The 21085-nt window shown below is 38.6% G+C and overlaps 1 protein-coding gene across 4 annotated transcripts in view; it reads right to left on the reverse strand.

Moving 5' to 3' along the window:
• Positions 1–21085, reverse strand: part of CSRNP3 (cysteine and serine rich nuclear protein 3) — a 171500-nt gene that overhangs the window by 12494 nt on the left and 137921 nt on the right. For all 4 annotated transcript variants that reach the window (XM_081142803.1, XM_081142804.1, XM_081142805.1 and 1 more), the window contains one exon: positions 8257–8516. In XM_081142803.1, the coding sequence (XP_080998929.1) occupies positions 8257–8516 (260 nt within the window). The remainder of the gene's footprint in view (positions 1–8256; positions 8517–21085) is intronic.

Consider the following 21085-nt stretch of genomic DNA (forward strand, 5'->3'; position numbering starts at 1 on the left):
TTGTTTTTAAAAGAGAGCTAATTTTAGGTACTATTCTAGAAGAGATTATTTAAACAGATGGTCTCCCTACACATGAAAAAGAGAACAGTGACTCTAAGAGTACTGCTTGGGCTCACTAGAGAAAGAATGTCCATTTGTCAAGTTACAGTCCATGTAGAACCTTAACATATAAATATGAGACATAAAAATAACATAAAAGCAAGATAAAAGATAAAAGTGAGAGTGTGGTGCACAGAACCCTGACCTCATGGAACACAACTGAAAACCACTGACCTAGCGATGAGATTCTCAGACAAAATCTCTCATGTTCTGTACGCGGAAGAATGGAATGCGAGCTGAATGATAAGGGTATGGTAGGATACACGGATTTTCAGTCAGCTGAACAGTTGAAAAAGTCTCTAGGAACAGTGACTCTCAGATCTTTTGCACCACCAGTGAGGCCAGGGATGAGGGATGTGGCATGTGTACACCTTATCAGCTGCAGTGCCTGCCCTGACGACGAGTCTCAGGGGAGATCACGGGTATGTGTGTGTGTGTGTGTGTGTGTGTGTGTCTGTGTGTGTGAGTGAAGGGGAAGCTCTCCCTTCTCCTCCTGAAGATCACTGCTCTGAGAGAATACCCTGAACTTGATCGTGTCTTGGATGAATACCTAAAAGGCGCACTTATTGCATCTTCAAATGACAAGATTAGGTTTATTCAAATTAACAAAATAACTTTGATTGCTCTCCGTATGACATGTCCAGCACTAAAGAGGACTTTTGCCCTGGAGATACTATAAAGATTTATAAAATGATGCAAATCTGACTTATCTGGGTTTTGTTTGGCTGCATGTTTTTTAACTTACCACCAGCTTAACATGAACAAACAAAATGATCAAGTTCCTAAAATCTATAGTAACTTTAGGGTATATTCGTGCATAGGACATCCACAACTTGGGACAGGATAACGGAACATTCCTATATGCCGGACAGACTCTGGAGTACCATGTCTAGATCAAGTACCATATTTTGAGATGGACATAAATAAACAGCATTATATCCCACAGGAGGGTAACCAGGGCAATAAACTGTCTGAAAACCATGCTCTAGGAGGGTTAGTGAAAAGATTTGGGGATGTTTAATCCTATAGAACAGAAACACATGGAGCCCATATAACCTACTGTCGAACACTTTTGCATGTCCATCAACACTGCCGTTTTGTTTTTTTCTGAATTCACATATTATTTCCTTTAATTTTGCTGATATTTGAACTAGAGATGTAGTGAAGTCACACAGCAAAGACGAGGCCATACTGAGGTTTTGGATATGGGCATTCTAATGCAGAGATCGGGATACTTACAATAAAAAAGATGCCCATTTTATAAACTTACACTGATTAAAATGTACTGTAGGCTTAAGAACAGACAGATCACAGACACAGAAAAGATAGCTTAATCACATGCTACTGGATAAAAGAAATAAATATATAATAAAGCACATCAAAGAACAATAAAATATATGAGGCATAATTTTTAAAAAAGTGGATTAGCAAAACAAAGACAAAAAAGGATTAGCTATCAATAAATAACAAAATCAGGGTCTCACCTCATGCCACATGTTAAAATAAATTCTAGATTAAAAAAAAAAAATCTTTATTGATTTCAGAGAGAGGAAGGGAGAGGGAGAGAGAGAGATAGAAACATTAATGGTGAGAAAGAGTCATTGATCGGCTGCCTCCTGCACAGCCCCCATCGGGGATCGAGCCTGCAACCCGGGCATGTGCCCTGACCAGCAATCGAACCTTGATCTCCTGGATCCTAGGTCGATGCTCAACTGCTGAGCCACACCCGGCTGGGCTAAATTCTAGATTTGAATTAAAGAGTTGGCTATAAGTAATAAAACCACAAAGTAAAGGAAAGCACAAGCTGAAGCACTGATAACACTACATTTAAACCCTTGGGAGTTTGAAGAATAGGGGCAAGATTTATTCTGTGTGCCTAGCGGGCAGAATTAGTGTCACAAGGTATAATTAGATGGTAGCTGGTTGGTCAAGGTAAAGAACAGCTTTCTAACAATTAAAGCCGCATAGATGGAATGGGCTACCTCAAAAAGCAATGCTCTCTCAGTCACCGGATATGTGCAATAAGAGGCTGAATAGACAAATATGTGTTTGTCTATCCAAATACATATAGGGTATGTATTTGACCAAAGGAATTCCTGGTTTCATGGTATGAGTTGGATGGATGACCTAGTCACTAAGGTCTCTGGCAAAGGGAAAGAAATCGTTCATATCATTTGGATATTCAGTCAAATATTACAATATTATTCTTCAGCTCATTAGATGCTAATTGCAGGTGGTGAACTGGAACCAATTTAATTATGCCCTTGAAGAACCAGGAATGTTTGGTTGTTCTGTCACCTTATAATAATTTTAATAACCAGAATTTTCAATGAGTCTTTGGCTTACATATCACCACGAACGTCACCAGAAAGAATAATAATATCAACATATAAGACACATAAACTTTTCATACATTCTTTTATCTTCCCTTCTGGTTTAAACAAACAGTGCTTCCTTTAGCAGGGGCTAATAAGCCATATAAATCCAACAGTGTGCTGGTAAATACTTAGCAGCTGGATCTTTCTCTTAAAAAATGGTTCTAACTTGTGTTTGTCAAGTCCCATGGTATAAATACTCCCCATCACGGCAGATTTTAGGCTACCACCGAGGAGAGACGTGATATGCTCAATCCACTTTAGAGACCATCTTTTGCAAGTTGGCTCTAGCACACCACAGGATGCACCCAACATTTTAGTGTGGAGAATCAGTTCAATTGATTTTGAACTAGAAGATCAATCTTTATTGCCTAGGGAGCATATAAAGATTTGATTACATATGCTTAATTGTGCCATTTAAATTAAAATACCAGAAATATTTTGAAATAACATATTCTTTAATGTATTGCATATGCCCAGTTCTGAAGGCCAATCTCTCGGTCTCTATCACTTTGGTTAGGCATATTTTCTCTGTACTTGTTAAAATAGGTTCTACATATACAAGTATTTGGGGCATTAAAGTTTTCCATTTAGTGTTGAGGCAGGCCTCCATTTGGGGATGTATTTGGGAAGCAAAGGCAGTAAGTGTGCTCTTGAGTAATCTCTATGGTGTTTAACAGAGAAGTTCTGTAGGGATAAGTGGAGTTAAAATGACCATGACCAGTAGACTCCGACTCATCTAATAAATAACTATAGCATGAGGAAATAGTCTAAAAAACACACCCAAAAGTTTGGTAACTATAGGTTTAAGATAACGACCCGTGTCTACCATTTCTTACAAATCCCTAGTCTTTTCTATCTCCTGGGGCATTTAGGATCTTTACCTGAAGGTAAGTTAAATCACAGGACTGTTGTAGGGATACAGGGGGCAGAGCTGGGGTGGTGGTGAATTGTAATGTTGCACGGATCAGTCATAAATAAAACACAGTCATAAATGTAAGATTTGGGGTGAAGACTTAGAGATTTTTAAAAGGTGGATGATTAAAGGGAGAGTTACCATCTGTCAACTCTTTTTGTGAGGAAAGAGAGCAAACAACCAAACATTCTTCAAGGAAGAGAGACCGGGAAAGTGAGAAAAGTGTGTAACCCTGGGAAGCTATTGGAGATGGTGCCAGAGTGGAGACAGCCTTGATCTCAGAAAGGAGAGGACGAACAGTCAGGGTTGAAGAACCACTGAGAAAGAGGCCAGTCAAAGCTGTGGAAGCTGAATTAAATTTCCTAGAACAAGGCAGTAGAATCCAGTAAGATAAACCCAGAGGCAACTGGGATGCCAAGGCTCTCTGAAATGTTCAAATGGCTGCCTAATGTATTTTACAGAAACATGTGAAATGGGAATAAAGGCTAATGTAACTGTTCAAGTGTGGTACAGATGATGAAATCTAAGCACTTAATTTGGAAAAGAGTGTAGTGTTAAAATGACTGCATTGATTGCTGTGAAGAGTATGACATGTTTGAATGGGCTTGACAGAGAAAAAGAACTGTGCTCCGTAATTTAGAAACCTAAAGGTAGTTATTTCTTCTAGGAACACACATTTTATTCAATCAGCTTTCTCTATTAATTGTTTTTAGACAATGTTTGGAACACCAACATCAGGAACAAAAATGACACACTTGAACCCCCAAAATAAAATTGGGTTTGTTCTACAAATCTAATTGTGCATATTATTTCTCTCTCTCTCTCTCTCTCTCTCTCTATATATATATATATATATATATATAATCTCATAATTTGATTAAGAGATGAATTACTAAATAAGAAGAAATTTTACAATGAAAAACTAATTTCTATCCTTACTTTGTCCTCAAAATATTTATTATAAGGAAACATTAAGGAGTATCTATGTTTCTTTTTACTAATTTTCCACTATTTAGGCCCCACTGGAAAAGGTGCCATGGTATACATTGGGTTCTCTATTTGGAACCTAGAGAGACATCCTGGAAAGACACGGAGGCACAGTGGAAAGAAAAACTTCTCTTTACTGCTTTGGGGCTGTTGGTTCTCAAACAAGTAGGAGGCAGGAGGGAAACTACCCAGTTCCCAGTCCAGTGAGTTCCCGTGGTGTTTCATCTGGTCTCCACAGTGAGGGCTCGGGACCGTGTCAGATGCTGCCATCTCTCTGCTTACTCTACAGGCGGTTTGCTGCCTCTCACAGGGGACCGCCTCCGGGCAAAACCAAAGTGGCAAAGTTTGTTTTCAGCAATCCTGGCTTTCTTCTTTGGACCCCTTTCTGTGCCAGTGACCTTTCTGCTGCCCCAATGAAAATAATAACATCAATTAAACTACATTTGTTTTGCTGCTTACCTTGGAGGGATTTATATTTCAAAACAAATGTTATTAATATTAAAAGTAGAATTTCAAGTATCAGAGTCAAATTTTTGGACAGTTAATGATTTTGGATAGCTAACTTTAGATTTTGGATAGCTAAACCTTATACCAGTAGAGTCAGTGATATTTCTTTTTTTTCAAATATTAATGGCACACTTAAATTTTCATTTATTTTTTTAATTCTCACCCAAGGATATTTTTTCCATTGCTTTTCGGAGAGAGAGAGAAACAGCGATGTAAGAGAGACACATCGATTGGTTGCCTCCAGCACCAGCTCCGACCAGGGCCAGGGATGGAGCCTGCAACCGAGGTATGTGCCCTTGGCTGGAATTGAACCTGGGACCCTTCCGTCTGTGGGCTGAAGCTCTAACCACTGAGTCAAACTGGCTAGGGCGAGTCAGTGATATTTTTAAAACCATAAACATTAATATGCTAGGGGAATTACAATTAAAATATACAAGCTTTCCTCCATTAATTTTCAATTGTTTTTGTTTGTTTTTAGCAAACTGGTCCCCAGTGCTGTGGTCTTTTATTAAGTTCACGGGTTGTGTGTTTCTGAATTTCTGAATACTTTCAGTGCAGTGAGGCTAAGATCAGATCACCTCAGAATCCCATTATCTGTTTTGCTTGGCGTTCGTTTGGAAGAAGCTATGACATCCAAATGATTTTTGTTTGCATCTTCGCCAAAGAGAAAGCTGCATGTTTTCACGTCTCCACTTATCAATGACAAACCAAGACGTGACACCCACTCATGTGACAGCCTCTCTCACTTCTAACAGGAAGCACAATGGAAACAATGAATCAATAATAGAATGTTCTTTTTGCTTCTTTTCTTCTTCAGCTTGTTAAAAAACAACAACAAGGCAGAGAAATAGCTGAATACAAATTATAGTATCACTATATCACTGCCTGCTGTGGAAGCAGGCTCCTGTAGTTGTGTGGCTCTCCCCAGTATCCATCATCTATATGATGTGCTTCAAAGTTCACAATAAATCTTGGTTTTCAGATAGAATTATAGTTCCCCAGCTGTTAAAAACCACTGCACACAGTACTAAACCTCAGAAAGGGACGACTCCCTATAGGTACGCAGATTGTCTTTCCCAGTGCCTATAGGGGATAATCAATTAATTTTAGAAGAGGAAGGAATAGGATACTATAATGTTTTCTCTTGCGTGAGCCAGCTATGTCACATCTTTGCGCTTCTTTTTCTGTAGTTGTACACACGGTCTCATAATTTATCTATTCCACCGGGTCTTTGTTAGGATTAAATTAAATAATGTTCATAAAATGCCTGACAAAAATCACTGAATGAATGGCAACAATTACTATTGTTCCATCAATATTTGCGTTTGGAGAGTGACATCACTCTTTAGGCAGGGGGCAGAGTTGGTTGGCAGTGGGTTTGATAGGCAGAGGGTGGATTTCAGCAGCAAATCTGAAAATTATTATTAAATTAAGCTACATGCTAAGCAATCATTAACAACAATAATAGTGGATTGCTACCAAAAAATCTTAAGGAACTTTCAATGAAATCTGTCAAAGAATACCTCCAAAGGAAATATGAGACATGCTCTATGCTGACTGTGTCCAGTTTAATTTAAATGACTGCCTTCTTGTGTAATTGGGGACAAGGCACATATGTAAATTGCAAAACACATAAAACCAAGGTGTTCTGAAACACACATCACACCTTTGCCAGCTGACTTTATATGGAAAGGAAAGGTACAGGTGACAAAGTACCTTATGGTTCTTCAGCTAGTTAATGAGTAACCCTTTATGTTAAGTACTCTGGATTACCTGGAGGGATTTTTTTGCCATTCGATAATGATGGGAGAGCATTTTTCTAAATACTGATAGGTTGCTAGATCAATGCAAATATAAAAAGTGCCTTTAGGTCAATGAAAAATGTTTTCTGAGCTATGTTTCTCTTCATTTAATTTCTAATGTGGCAGAACAGTAGGTATCTCCACCTGGACACCTCCTGACATCTCTTTGAAACCTCAAAAGCCTCTGAAAATCAGTATGTCCGAAAACTCTCTCATTGTCTACCCTTCCCGCACATGCCCAGCCCCAACCCGCACCTCTGCCTGGATTCCTTGTCACATCCTTGTCATAGAGGAAGGTACTATCATCCAAAACCCATTCCCTTTTGTAAGCCAGAAACTTAGGAGTCATTCTTTTCCTTCCAAATCCTCCCATCATCAAGGCCTGTTGATTTTACTCTTGAAATTTCTTCCTCTGCCCGTCTGTTTTCATTCCCCCTACCATCAAGCGAATCTAACTCACCATCATCTTTCTCCTGGACTGTTGCAATAGCCTTTTACCTGGTCTAATTCCACATGCCACCCTACCTCCACAGCATGGCTGTCCCTACCCCCAAAATATTCTCACACCATGGCATGAACCAGATCAATTATCCTGCCACCCCAACCCCATGCTGAAAACTGTTGGTTTCTGTTGGCCTTAGGATGAAGAGGAAAAAAAGCTCTATCAAGATCTACACAGCCCTGTGCCCACTCCTTGATGTCACTCCGCTCTTTCTGTCTCTGCTGCGGCCACGGCCAACTCGGTGCGCTCACCTTACTCCTGCACAGAGCATCTCCAGGCCTTCCTGCTGCCTGAACCAATCTTGCCAACCCTTTCCACCTAGTGACACGTTCAGGTTCCAGTTTAGTTGTCATTCCCTTGAGGAAACCTTCTTTGACCTTCGGATTATATCAATTCCCTCTAATGCACTTTTACAGCACCTTGCAACTCTCCTTCACAGTACTTAATGAAGCTGTGATTTTATTTTGTCTACGTAATATTTTTCTTTCCTATTAATATGTAAATTCCAGGAAAAAAAGACCATATCCACTTTTTAAAAAATTGATCTTAGACAGAGGAAGGGATCTACTTTTGATATCAGTTAGCCCCAGCCCAACCGCAGGGTCTTCAACCTAGCATTACTCAATACTACACATTTATAGAATCAATTATGAATAAACAGCCTCAGGTACATTTCCCACATTACTTTCAGCAAAGATGCTATATTGTTTTTGCTTTAAAAAAACAAACAGCCCGGCCGGGCGTGGCTCAGCGGTTGAGCGTCGACCTAGGATCCAGGCGCTCAGGGTTCGATTCCCGGTCAGGGCACATGCCCGGGTTGCGGGCTCGATCAGTGACTCTCTCATCATTGATGTTTCTGTCTCTCTCTCTCCCTCTCCTTTCCTCTCTCTGAAATCAATAAAGATATATTTAAAAAAAACCCAAAACCAAAACAAACAAAGCCACCTGGGGAGGCCTCTGCTTGTGACCTGGCCGGTTTGGCCTGTGAATAGAAATGTGAAAATGGTTAGCGCGACCAAGCTGCAGGAAGGACGCGGGCCTTCGCAGGCAGCGGGGCTCGGGGTTTACCTTCAGCTTCAGGGAGTTCAGCTTCTCCTCCCGGAGGTGCTCCCTGAGCATCTCGCGGTGCAGCCGCTCCTGCTCCCTGGCGAACTCGCCCAGGGTGTACTGGCGCACGCTGTTGTGGCGGCTGGACATGCCCAGCGTGCTGCCGCCCTGGCTGGGCACGCTCGTGAAGCCCTGCCTCCTGGTGAAGTAGTACACGGTGACACAGCTGAAATGCACATTCTTCGTCCGCAGCCGCTTCTCCCGCTTGAGGATGGACGAGGCTGAAAGAGGAAGAGGCCACACCGTGAGCGCCCGGGCAGCGGGGCTGGATGGCGCGGAGAGCTGCGCGGGCCACCCGCACCTCTCTCCGGCCGGTCCCTTTGGGCAGGGGGGCACAGAAAGGGTCGTAGCTCAGAGGTCGCACGGATTTCTAGTTCCCTTCTTAACTCTTTCTGTAGCTGTGCTGGAGTAGACTTTTAAGTTCCTATAAATAGCGGATGTCTAAACAGACCTTTAGGAAAGTTGCCAGCAGTCTATGAATCAGCAGCAGAATTTAATTTCTCATTTCCCCAAACCTCTGAAGTTTCGGTTTTATGGTTTTCACCTGAGTTGCATCATACTATAATCAGAAAAGACACATACTACAAACCTTCACTTTGGATCTTATTTCGATATTGAGGCCGCTTGGCATTAAAAAAAATGTGTCTGTTTAAAATTTGTAGAATATTCCAAAAAGCAATAAAAATTCACAAAAAGTTAACTGGTGCTATTTAGATATTTTTACAATCTAAATCTAACAAAGCTTTTATTTGGTATGAATCTCACTAAATAGCATTACGGACAGTGGCATTTTAATCTAAGTGTCTTTTGAGACCATTGAAAATGCCATGAGATGCACAGAGCACCATGGAGGGTTGACATCAAGATGCACAGAGCACCATGGAGGGTTGAGATATGCACTGTGGTTGACAGAAAGAAAGTCACATTATAACCAGGACCTTTTAGAGTTGAAAGACATGCTGGACATCACCTAGCCCAGTCCTTTTATTTTATAGTGAAGTGACCCAGGCTTGCAGAATTTGAGTGATTTCTTTCAGTGAAGATAGATAGTGGCAAAGCTAATCTTTAAATCTAAAAGCTCTCGGTCTGGTGCTATATTACATGATGCCTCTCCGTTGGGTAAGGAAAGGTACAATGAATTGAAGAGGGAGATATAGAATCATGCTGTTATGGGTTGAATTGTGCCTCCTACTCCCAAAATATATTGAAGTTCTAACCCTCAACACCCCAGAATGTAACCTTATTAGGAAATAGGATCATTACAGAGGTGATCAAATCAGGGTAAGGTCTTCAGGGTGGGTATTAATCCAATATGACTAGTGTTCATATAAAAAAGGGAACATCTGAACACAGACATGCACAGAGGGATGATGTAAGATCCAGGGAGAAGTCATGTGAAGATGGATAGAGACGGGGAATATGTGCCAAAGTCAAGGAATGTCTGGGCTACCAGAAACTGGAAAGGGCCAGGAAAGGTCCTTCCCCTATAGCTTTCAGAAGGAGCATGGCCCTGACAACACCTTGACTTTGATCTTCTAGTCTCCAGAACCGCGAGACAAGAAATTTCTGTTGTTCTAAGCCACTGAGTTGGTGGCATTTTGTTACAGCAGCCCTAAGACACTAATACACACACTCAAGTAGAAAAGCAGACAGGAAGAAACAATGAACTGAGAAGAAATCCTTAGATAGTAAAAAAATATATAAACTAACATTTATGGAATGCTTCCCAAGTTCTTATGCAAAGAACCTTACTGAATCATCTCATTTTATCTTTACAGATCCTTGGGTTGACATCACCTATGTCTCCATTTTGAGGAAACCAAGTCATCAAAGGTTAAATAACATGGCCAAGGTCGTATAAGCAGTGGTGAAGCTGGGATTCCTTATTCCTGAGCCCAGGATTTTAAACATCATGTCACAGTGAGAGCTGAAGCCACTCAGGGAGTTACACATGGCTGAGAGATGTGAACTGTTACTGTCTTCAAAGATGACTTTGATTTGGAAGGTTGCATAACCAATGGGGGAAAAATACTATAATATCACTTTGGACTTATATAAGAATCTTCTTCCAAGTGGGTTCAAGTTTTTTTGTCTCATTCTCCTACCTCTCCCCATAAAACATTTAAGCCAAATACAGAGAGGCTGCTATGATTAATCTCATTTCATGGATTTATTTATTCAATAATAAGGGCCTATTGTGTGCCAAGCACTTTGTAGATGATTGGTTATATTTGGTGAGTCGACCAGATGGTGATCCTTGCCCATGAAACTTTCATTTCCAGTGATGAGCTCAGACAGAATGAACAGATTCAGAAGACTATAGAGTAAGAGAAATAGGACATTTGGGCGAGAATGTAGCTTTCCCGACTTCCTCTCCTCCTTACTGTTATACTTCTCTAGGGGAGATTGCCAGAAAGCAAATGCTTTCAAATGCGTACATAATTTTCCCATTTATTTATGTGTATGTTCACTACGACATATACTCCTGGAGGCAGAGACCATTTTCAACTTTGATTTAAAAGCTCTGATCTGCTTCATAACTGTATGCTTAAATCACCTCGAAAAAGAGGAGAATTTGTAAAAACGTAAAAGATCACCGTAGAAAGCAAAATTCAACAATCTGCCTGGTAATCTGACAGCCTCATCTGTCAACCCTTATAGCAGACTAGAGCTTCTGATTTTTGGGTGATAACCTTTAACCTTTTTCACCGTCGATATCATAAAAATGATGCCCTTAAGCCATTATCTTTTAAGGCCATACATGTACAGATAAGAAAAAATAATAATGTACTAATTTAAGATACTATTACAAGCACCTCTGGCAATTGTATTACTTATTTCTTCTAAGACAATTCATGGTACTCTAGACAAATTTCCTTCTTAAAAATTTATTTAGATTTTGTACCTATATTTTTAGATTATAAGAAGAATGCTTCAACTTTCTGCATGAATGTATTATACCACCATTTCCTAAAAAACAGATTACCCTTTCCCAAAAAGTCAATTTAGAGAAGTTTTTCTAATAGAGAGCAGGGGCCCTTCACCTGGGCTCTTGGCACAGCTAACATCGTCAAATTGTGCCAGGATTAGTGCTGTTTCCTGTTCCACAGGCATTTACCAGTCAAATCTGCACTTATGCTTGTTTCATCGTTTGCATATTAAAAATAACACTGAAAAAAGAATGATTGAAAAGTCTACAAAATATATTTAAAAGGAAGGCTTTGAAATACTATAAGATGAGCTTTATGAGGGATGTTTTAAGTGTGGGTTTTCTGAACTTAGAAACCACCCACGTCTCTCTTAGGATTGTGAATTGGAGCACTAGCATGGTCTTTTATGGGCTATCTCCTGCCTCCAGGCCTCAATTTGACTAGCATCACAAAACGAAGTCGTAAAAAGAGAGTCTCTGTTCTTCAAGCCTGGGAAAAACAGACAAATTCACTCAACACATCAGCCTTAGGGAATCTGAAACCTCCCTGATATGCCTACCTAGTAATTTGTACCCTTTGCAGAATGATTGAACTCAGCTTTGTGTCTACAGAGTTTAATGTTCCGTTTACTACTGTGAGGTCAAGAGCAAGAAAAAGGCAGGAGAAGTTATCTTTCATTGCTGCTTTAAAAATAATTCGTCTGTTTTCATGTACAATACTAATTTTTTGGTGTCTTTCGACTCCTTTTCTTTTATCCTATTCAGTTACCCTCTGAAGCAGAAGTGTCCAAATGCAACAATACTGTACATACTGCCTAGGACCAGCTCTTGGGAACCTCATTATGGCTACCACATCAGGGCATACTGGTGTTACTGTAAAATGATCACATACTATGTAGATAATGTTGGTCTTTATACATTAAAGAAATAAACAGCACAGAGTGACTGATATTAGCTATCAACAGAAGTTATTCTTCCTAAAAAGTGCTTTAGAAATGAATGGAAAAGAAAATTAGGAAATTGATTGATTCACAATGCCAAGGTAAGAACTTAATTAGATAAAATAAAATCCGTATCATAAATATACAACAAGTTCATGGGCAGAGTGGATTAAAAATGGAAGTCAAAACTAAAATTGGGACAGTGTGTTTCCAGGGCCATCTCGGTGAGCCAATATTCTGCTCCCACAGAGAAGATGAATATATCAGGGTATCAGAGTTGAATCACATCAGTCTCTAAGAAAATTCAACTGACTTTGCTCCATTTCCACACTCACAAACCAGCCTGTTCATATAAATTCGAAGACACCTTCAGGTCAATAAGATGAATGAGTTGACCCATCAATTTTATTTCTTACTGAAAACAATTTCTTTTGAATTTATACTCTAGCCATTAGGAATGTGGTTAGGGTGTATCATGCCATCTGAAATGGCCTTCTCCGCATGCACCCAGACCATCATGGATCTGGGCCTGGAAAGTGGAAGACCAGGTTCCAGACCATTGATTCCACCATAGTGCAGCCACCCTGGAGCTCATGCTGGCACAGCAAGCTAGTCACCTTCTCAACCCAGACTTGTCCCTTTTTGTGCCAACAACTACCAGCAAAGCCCTGGTATAGCTGGAAAGGCAGAAAGCAATAAACAGAGCTAAGTATTTTGTCTCTAAATCTGGGAAAAGCAAGTTGAGAGTTCATGGTCCAGTCTGATGTTAAACAAGGGGTAAATCATGGAAAATATTAATTCTACTATTTGGGTCCAAAGGCAATAGTACACTTTTCTCTCCTATGCTCTATGGTCAAAAGAACAATATCAGATGATTTGTAAGTTTATATTCTGAGCTTATTCCTCATTTATCTGGGGGAAATTTAGTAGAAGCAAAGCGAGATTGCTGAAATTAACTTGTTATCTTGGTAAATCCTGGGCAATCAAAACGCATGTTTTTAAAACATACAGACCAAATTAATAGGGGCTCTGGCAGTGTGCATGTTGCTTCTTACCTTTGAAGAACAAATCAAGAGGAAATCAGACATAGGAAACCAGGAAGCCTCGCTTAACCCAAAACTCTGGAAATAGTTCATATAGAAACTAGCCTAACAGCTTAGATACAAAATCAGTTTTCAATGGTTAAAGTTATTAAGATTTTTTTAAAAGTCCTAATCTTTACAAGTGACTTCTGCATATTTTCTGTGATCACATTCTCACATTTTTATCCATCTTGACATGTTGGTCAAGGCTGGCTCTCTTGATGAGGGTGCCGCCCACATGGTCTTGAATTGTAACCGTAAGTAAGGAGTGAAAATCGATCTAGCAACCAAGAAATATAGGAAGAGTTCCTCTGCAAATAAAATCTAGTTTGCTATCAAAAGCAATTCATCCTTGTTTTAATTGTTCTCCTTTATCCTTTACATTTATATCTTCAAGTTTCCTGAATGTAGTTGCCCCAGTTGTGTTTTTTGTTAGTTTGCTCAAGTAAGGCATTTAGGGCAGTTGTAAATCATTCAAGTGGGAGCAAGTCCAAAAGACATACTCTTGGGCCTGGGTGAATGAGGCAAAATGAAAGTAAAGACTAATTAGAACTATGTTCTTTCCCACTATGAACAAAATCCAAATTATCTAAACTATGTAATGTAAAGTGGTCTATTACAAATATTACATTATTTTATACTCAGTGTGGTATTTTATACTCAGTTATGAAGGCTATAAAACACACACAAACAATCACAAACAAAAGAGACTCTCCCAAATGCTGGACATGTGATAGGCAATATTGCGTATACCCAATATTTTGGAATTAAAGTGCTTTGCATTTCCAAAAAGGGACTGAGACAGAGTCAGCAAATGTAAGAAAATGTCGGAATCCACCAAACAGACAACAAATCAGGAACTATTTTTTTCTTTTTCTTCTACTGTTCCTATTACTATGAAAGTAGCATTAAAAAAACAAAAGATCAAAGAAAAACAGGTCCCACCTACAGGGATACTCGAGATGCCAAGTCCACATTTGTATCTGGTTCCCTATAGTGAGAATGATAGCTCCAAATGCTTTGCAAATTGTACCACATCTCGCTCCTCAGCCCCTAAATGCCACTCTTCCCCATCTCAAATCAACCAGCCAACTCATGTACTAGTCAGTAAAGCAGCAAATAGCTGGAACCATATAAAATACGATAAACATTCGTAAGAACTAGTCATCATTCTGAATTCAGTCCTTCTATAGAGGAGGAATAGTTTTATAATTCATAGACAAAATTAGGTAGTTTAAACATTTAGCTGTACTTTCCACTCTAATAGTAAGTTCAAAATATTCACAATGAATTTGCCCTCAGGGCTAATAACATCTTTCGAGCACTGCAGCTTCTGAGTGAAATAATTTAAGAGGAGACCCTTTTGTTTAAGTTATTAGGGTATAAAAACAAAACCAAAAATAAAACCCTCTCATATAAGACTGAGAAATAATAAGTATTCTATCAAGAGATGTACAAATACTGCATATGCATTTAAACAAAAAAATATTAGCAAGAATAGAAATAACATAAAAAGATGACCCTCGAGGCTGGCTGACTAAAGCTTTGTTTTGCATCATAAACATGCATGTCACGCCCTCACCCATTCAGTCTGTCAGCTACAGTCACACAAGCAAGCGAGAGATCTGTACCGAGGAAACCGGCTCTCCTGAGTCTCCCCAGACAGCTACAGCCCAGGCTGCCAGCACACTGCAAAGCTGAATTTGACATTAGAGGGGTAGTTTAATAACCGAAGCATTGACTTGTAATTCTCAGCTTGGAAAAAAGTAAGGTTTACCACCCAGGATTCTGATGTACATTCAGAAAGCTGCACATAAAAATTAAGTGTAAACTTTGACTTCCAGCTTTGATGTCATAAATAATTAAAATGATTAACTCACAAAGATTAATCATTTTTCAGAACTAGCTATTTTTCATCCACACATTTCTACTTATTACAGATGCTCCCTGCATGTTCTAATTCTTGTGAGTAATCTTTAAAAAAAAAAAGGTGAGGGAAGGGGGTCGTTTTGTTCTCATACTTGTTAGGACACAAGGAATAAATACTATATTTTATTGTTATAAAACTGAAATTGAAAAATTGAAAATGCAAAAAATTGAAAAAAGAAAACAAGTTCTCTTTCACATATAATCTTAACATATAATTGACTTAGCACTGAGCCTTGTCCCTCTTACATTAAATTGACATTCTCATAAAAATGTGATGTGACTGCAGAATGTCCCAGCCACCAACATAAAATGCAATTAACATTGGGGATGGAGGATTGTTACACTAAAACAAAATTTAGATTAAACTAGAGATTAAAATAGTACCGCTAACAAAGTGATCTACTGATTTTCATTCTAATGTTCCTTTTGCATCAATTCATCTATCAAATTTATAGTACTAGGCATTATGAATTTTGGTGTTCTAATTCTAGTTTGACATGCAGTCTTCCTTCTGGCTCAATTTTGTCTTTAGATGGTACATTACTTAAATAAAATCTGTACATTAAGATCCTTGAGCAAAATATCTGAAACACAATGTAATATTAAAATATTTTGCTAAATTTAGGCCCTGCATTCTGATCAGTTCGCCCAAAGAAGACTGGAAGTTGGGATTTTTTTTCTCCTGTTCCATATACTCGCTACCCATCTAACTTTATTACTAGTAAGACCATTTTACAGAATTTTGATCAATGTTACCAGCTCTTTTCTCTTTTCACACTATGTACATTTCTTTAGATAACATTAAACTTTTCCAAAGAATCATTAAGGTTTCTAAAGAGTGATTATTAAGATTTATATATGGAAGATATGTAATTATTGAGATATTTAACTGTCTTTTCACTTTTTAAATAACACTTTTTTATTATAAGCATGTCATGAGTTAGAGAAAATATTGTTCTGTCCTGATACTGGAAAAATAATAAATTGTGAAATATTATAATCAATTAAACACCTGAATTCTAACACTTGCTAAGACCCATTATAGTGAATACATTAATGAGCATCTGCATTTCTTAGCTCCTGCACTAATATTTTCAGAATTATGTTTATCTGCCTCTTAAGAATATTACCAGAAATAATTACCTTTGTAAAATGCCTTAAGAAACACAGATGGAAAGCATTACATATGCACAATACTATCTCGCTGATGCTGTTAAACCAAATAAAAAGCGTGAGAAAATCAAGTACCACCTACTTCCCAGCTTGTTTCCTTAGTCTCTCATATGTGCAATTAAACCCTAAAAACTTCATGCTAAAGAAACACATTTCACTGCTACTAAAGTAACAGCTATTTCCAAAATATATAAACCTATACTCTCCTTTTATTAAAATCTCAACATGGATATCATCTTAAGACCATACCGTTTCTTATTGTGGAAAAAGGTAGTCGTTACTAAACATGAATAGTCCCAGTTCTGGCTGCAGTCCAAGGTGTAAGCACTTTCCTCTGCTGTCTCAGCAATTCTCCTGATGTCAAAGACACATTAAAATAAATGGGAACCATATGGCTCTGCAGCAGAATGCCTGCGCTCTTACAACCGAGAGGGCAATGCAATTCATTACCACCATCGGAGAAATATTTGAGGGACATGGAATATCTCACTGCAAAATAAAGCCGCATGAGGCAGGCCATTTGATTAAAAGTCTCACACAATGACAGAAGGAGACATTTGCTATTCTTCAGCTCTACCAACCTGTTTTGCTGCTTTTTACATTTTCTCAACACCACCAGGAGCCTTTCCTGTTGGAAGGATTAAACAGCACTTTCCACCTGCTCAATGACTTTCCCACACAGTATTTCATCTGGTGCAACAATATAGCCCCATCAAGCCTAATATATCATAATAATGCAGGTCAGAACATCACTTAACAACAATAGCAACAAACACAAAATCCTCAACAATAAGAGCAGCAAAACTCTTCTAAGATCAAGTCATCCTGGAGAGCAACTCCAGGTGAAAGACTATACAATTGAACTTTGAACTCTGCCAGGAAGAACGAAATCTGGAAGCTTGACTTCTCTTTTTATCCTTAAGCTTAAAATACCTTTACTATATTTATCCCAAATAAAAATACAAATCATTGAAAAAAGATAAAAGGGAGAAATTAATTAATGTTGTATTGCTGGCTCCATGTCAGAAATTGTAAATTTTAAAAAGGGATCCAGGGCTGCAGAGCTGCGATTAAAGCAGAGGTTAGGAAGGCAGGTGAGAGAGGGACAACTAGGGTTACTGAGGTGCCTTCTGTTTGCCGGCTGTCAATGAACAATTTGGGAATTATTCATTGAATAATCAAAACCAAAAAGACATACTTTTTTCTATGATTTTTCTATAAACATACCTATTTTTTGGTTGACCATATGCTTAGTTTTTATTGTATTTTTTATTGTCTCTTAATAGTTGTTAAAACTATGAATAAAGAAATTGCTTACACACAATGTCTAGTGTCGAATTGTTACTCAATATCTACTAGAAAAATAAAATTGAGACTCAGCTCAAATGTTAACTCCAGAAAGCCTTTCATAGCACCCTTAGGGTAAGGTGAGTGCTCTATCTTCACATTTCCAGAGCATCACTGCCTCGATATTGATAACATTAGTGTGTGTCTCTCCTCCACTAGTGTTCAATTAAGACCTAGGGTGAGGACTGCACTCCCTGGGGAGCCCTCAGCAGACAGCATACTGCTGGGCACCTAGGACTCACTTGATAAGAGTTTAATTAAGTTCCATGAATGAATATATGAACAATGGGCTAAATAAACAATTACATTTCCTAAACATGTTTTTCTTAATTTTAAACGATAAGATGACATTTGACAGCTTTCCCCTGAAGCCTCATGGTCACCATGTCTTCCTTCCTCACTAATTTCTAGACATTTTATTTTCCTGGGGTACTTTTCAATTAAAAAGAATGTATTGAAGAGAGCACACATCACCTTCATGGCTAGAGGGTATTAGAGGGCATAACTTCTGTATTAGAAACCATCAGAAATATGCTATATTTTACATACCAGAATATCTAAGATAACAAACCAACCATGGTATCGTAATAAACCTCTAAACAGTCCATCAATGATGAGCTTGTAAAACCACCTCTAAAAACCAAGTAGTTGCTCAGAGGAACAGTTACCTGAATATTATAAAATGATTTTGAAAGAGAAATTCTGCTGATAAAATATCACTAATTGGTATTGACTGACAGCAAAAACACGACTGAAATTCCTGCCTTTAGCAATCCATAGATGATAGATCTGCAAAATCATTCTGTCTCTTAGTATTTAAATTGTCATCTTTGCCTTAGAACAGTGACTGTCCTGTAAAATAAAATCATATTGCTCAAGATTTATGAATTTCCTATGAAATGTAATACACAGACCTGCTCTATGACAGACGACTTTCTCCTTTTGGTGGTAGTGGTGATGAGACATAAGAAAAAGGCCCAGTTGATGACACCCTGAGACAAAGCGCAGAAATAAGCAAGGGGGATGTTAAATTTTTATGGAAATATGAAAGCAGGATAGAACTGAAACAATGTGGGCTGGAATGAAAATTGAATGAGGGCAGAGATTTGTCATGTCTGGGACTGAACTGACCCTAAAGCAAAAAAGTTGTCCTGTTAATGTTTCCTGAATGAGGGCAAAAGACTTGAGATTTCTGGGGTCAGAACAAACTGCTTTATTATTCCCAATATATCAAGTGTCATGAACATCATGTGTGTGTCAGTATTTCTGGTCCCCCAGATTCTACAGGGGCAATGTGTGTGGGGGCAGGGCAAATAGGAATTACACACACAGTAGGTTTGCATTGTACCAAAGACATAATGAGTGTGGGAAACCACTGCTTTTCAGTGAGCATGTAAGCAAGCCTGCTTTTTGTCCCAGAAGGAGACATTACCTCATCGCTCAAGGTTGACTGCTACAAACACAACTCTGAAAACCAGCTCAGGTAAAAAGGGGTCAGGTCAGTGGATTCTTGGCATCCTCAGAAAGACACGTAGGAATGCGAAAACCCATGGAGGAGTGTCTCCCAACAGAATTTTTATTTATTTTTTACATTCATATATCCCAGGAACCTGGAATAGTATGTCACAGAGTAGATATTCAATACATAATTGTTTAATAAGTGAGTGGGGTTTATTGATATGTTTCTACTCTTATTAAACACTGTAATTCTTATAAAATGTTAATTTCATAAGCACATATGCATAACTATCATTTAATATGTGAAAGCAATATTCAAAAAACATGTAAAGAAACCATCTTTTCCTACAAAGAGTCTACTAACTAAGACAGTTCCTAAAGAATGCTTAATGAGTTATTTTTATTACTGTGAGAGAAAATCAATCCAAAGACCTTTGGAATGATTTCAGCAGTTCCAGGAGTGGTATCAGCTACAGCTCTCCTATCACATCTGTGATCTATGTATATTTTTTACTCTTAGGTACCCCCTGGATACATAGAAACAGTCCCAAAGGATCTATGCTTGCCCTTTTCTATGCTACTCTTATGATATATGCGTTATCTGTTACAAAAAATAATTTTCCCAAAGCCAAAGTAACCCCAGGTTTGGACTTTGTAAAGGAGAAAGGCTTCTTCCCCCTCCCCCTCCGCCTATGTTTGAGGAGCCTATATTCCTTGGGATAGAAGAGGAAAACAAGCAGAATCATGAGTATACGATATTTTGCAAAAGCAGAATTCAGTTTCTTTCATCTTTAAGAGCATCACTTCTCAAGATTTCTGTTTCTTTTATCATCTGGAGCACACTCGATTTCTAAATTCTGGCTCAAGCAGTCCCCATTAACCACTTCCCCTGACCTCCCTCTCATGTACAACAATCTTCAATGCGTCAAAATTTGATTTTTAAGTGACTTACACAAGCAAAATATTCAACTCTGACCCTTGACAGAGATCAATTTAATCACCAAAGAGGCTCTTGGACTTTAGAATCAGAAAAAGGAAAACAGTGAGAAGTAGATTCACTTTAAGGTAGACTTGGCCTTGGCCCCCAGACTTCTGGCCTTTGATAGGGATTCAGTAGAGATAACACAGAATGTTGAGAATGTGAATAATTTTGGGAGAGTTAAGGGACTATTATTGTTCTCAGGTGGTATTGGATATAACTACTTTCCTTCAGCAGAAGTTATCTTTTTTCTTTAGTATGTCACTGGAATTAAGAAAGACTGGAGGAGGCCACAGGTACCTTTGAGCAAAGAACTCCTCAGGCAAGGAAGATAAAATAATCTGAGGTGTCCAGGGAAGCTCCAGAGTATTGGGGAAAGATAACCTAGGACTTCGTGAACCATTTCTGCGGTCTCGTTTAACACTGCATGGAATACATGGAATACTAGAGCAATACAGTTCCATAATTTATACATAAAATAAGGATATTGGTATGATGCTAGTTTTAATGATAGAAGTGTGTGACCACAAAAGTTTGGAAAGCTACTAGTACACAAGAGGTGAGACTGAGTAAAGGACAAATTTGGATAACTTTAAAGTATTGCTTTTATTAGTGAAGTTTTGCTTGTAGGTTTACTATGTGCCAACGACCTTCCTTAGTGCTTTTTAGGTATTATTTGAATCCTCACATCAATACAATCATAGTTTGAATAGGTAGAATTGTACCAATTTTATAAATGAAACTGAGGTCCAGGGAGGTGAAGTAATTTAACAAAACCTCACATCTGGTAACAGAGAGGCCTGATTTGAATGCAGACAGTGTCAGTCCATAGCTCAAGTTCTGGAATGGTCTAACATTCTCTCTGCTTCCTTCTTATATTCTATGAGCACCTGCTCCCAGGACCCCAACAAAATCTAGAGTTATGGCAATGATAATCCAGCTGCACTGTTAA

Source organism: Miniopterus schreibersii (genome assembly GCF_964146895.1).
Source record: "Miniopterus schreibersii genome assembly, chromosome: 7".
Classification (NCBI taxonomy): domain Eukaryota; kingdom Metazoa; phylum Chordata; class Mammalia; order Chiroptera; family Miniopteridae; genus Miniopterus; species Miniopterus schreibersii.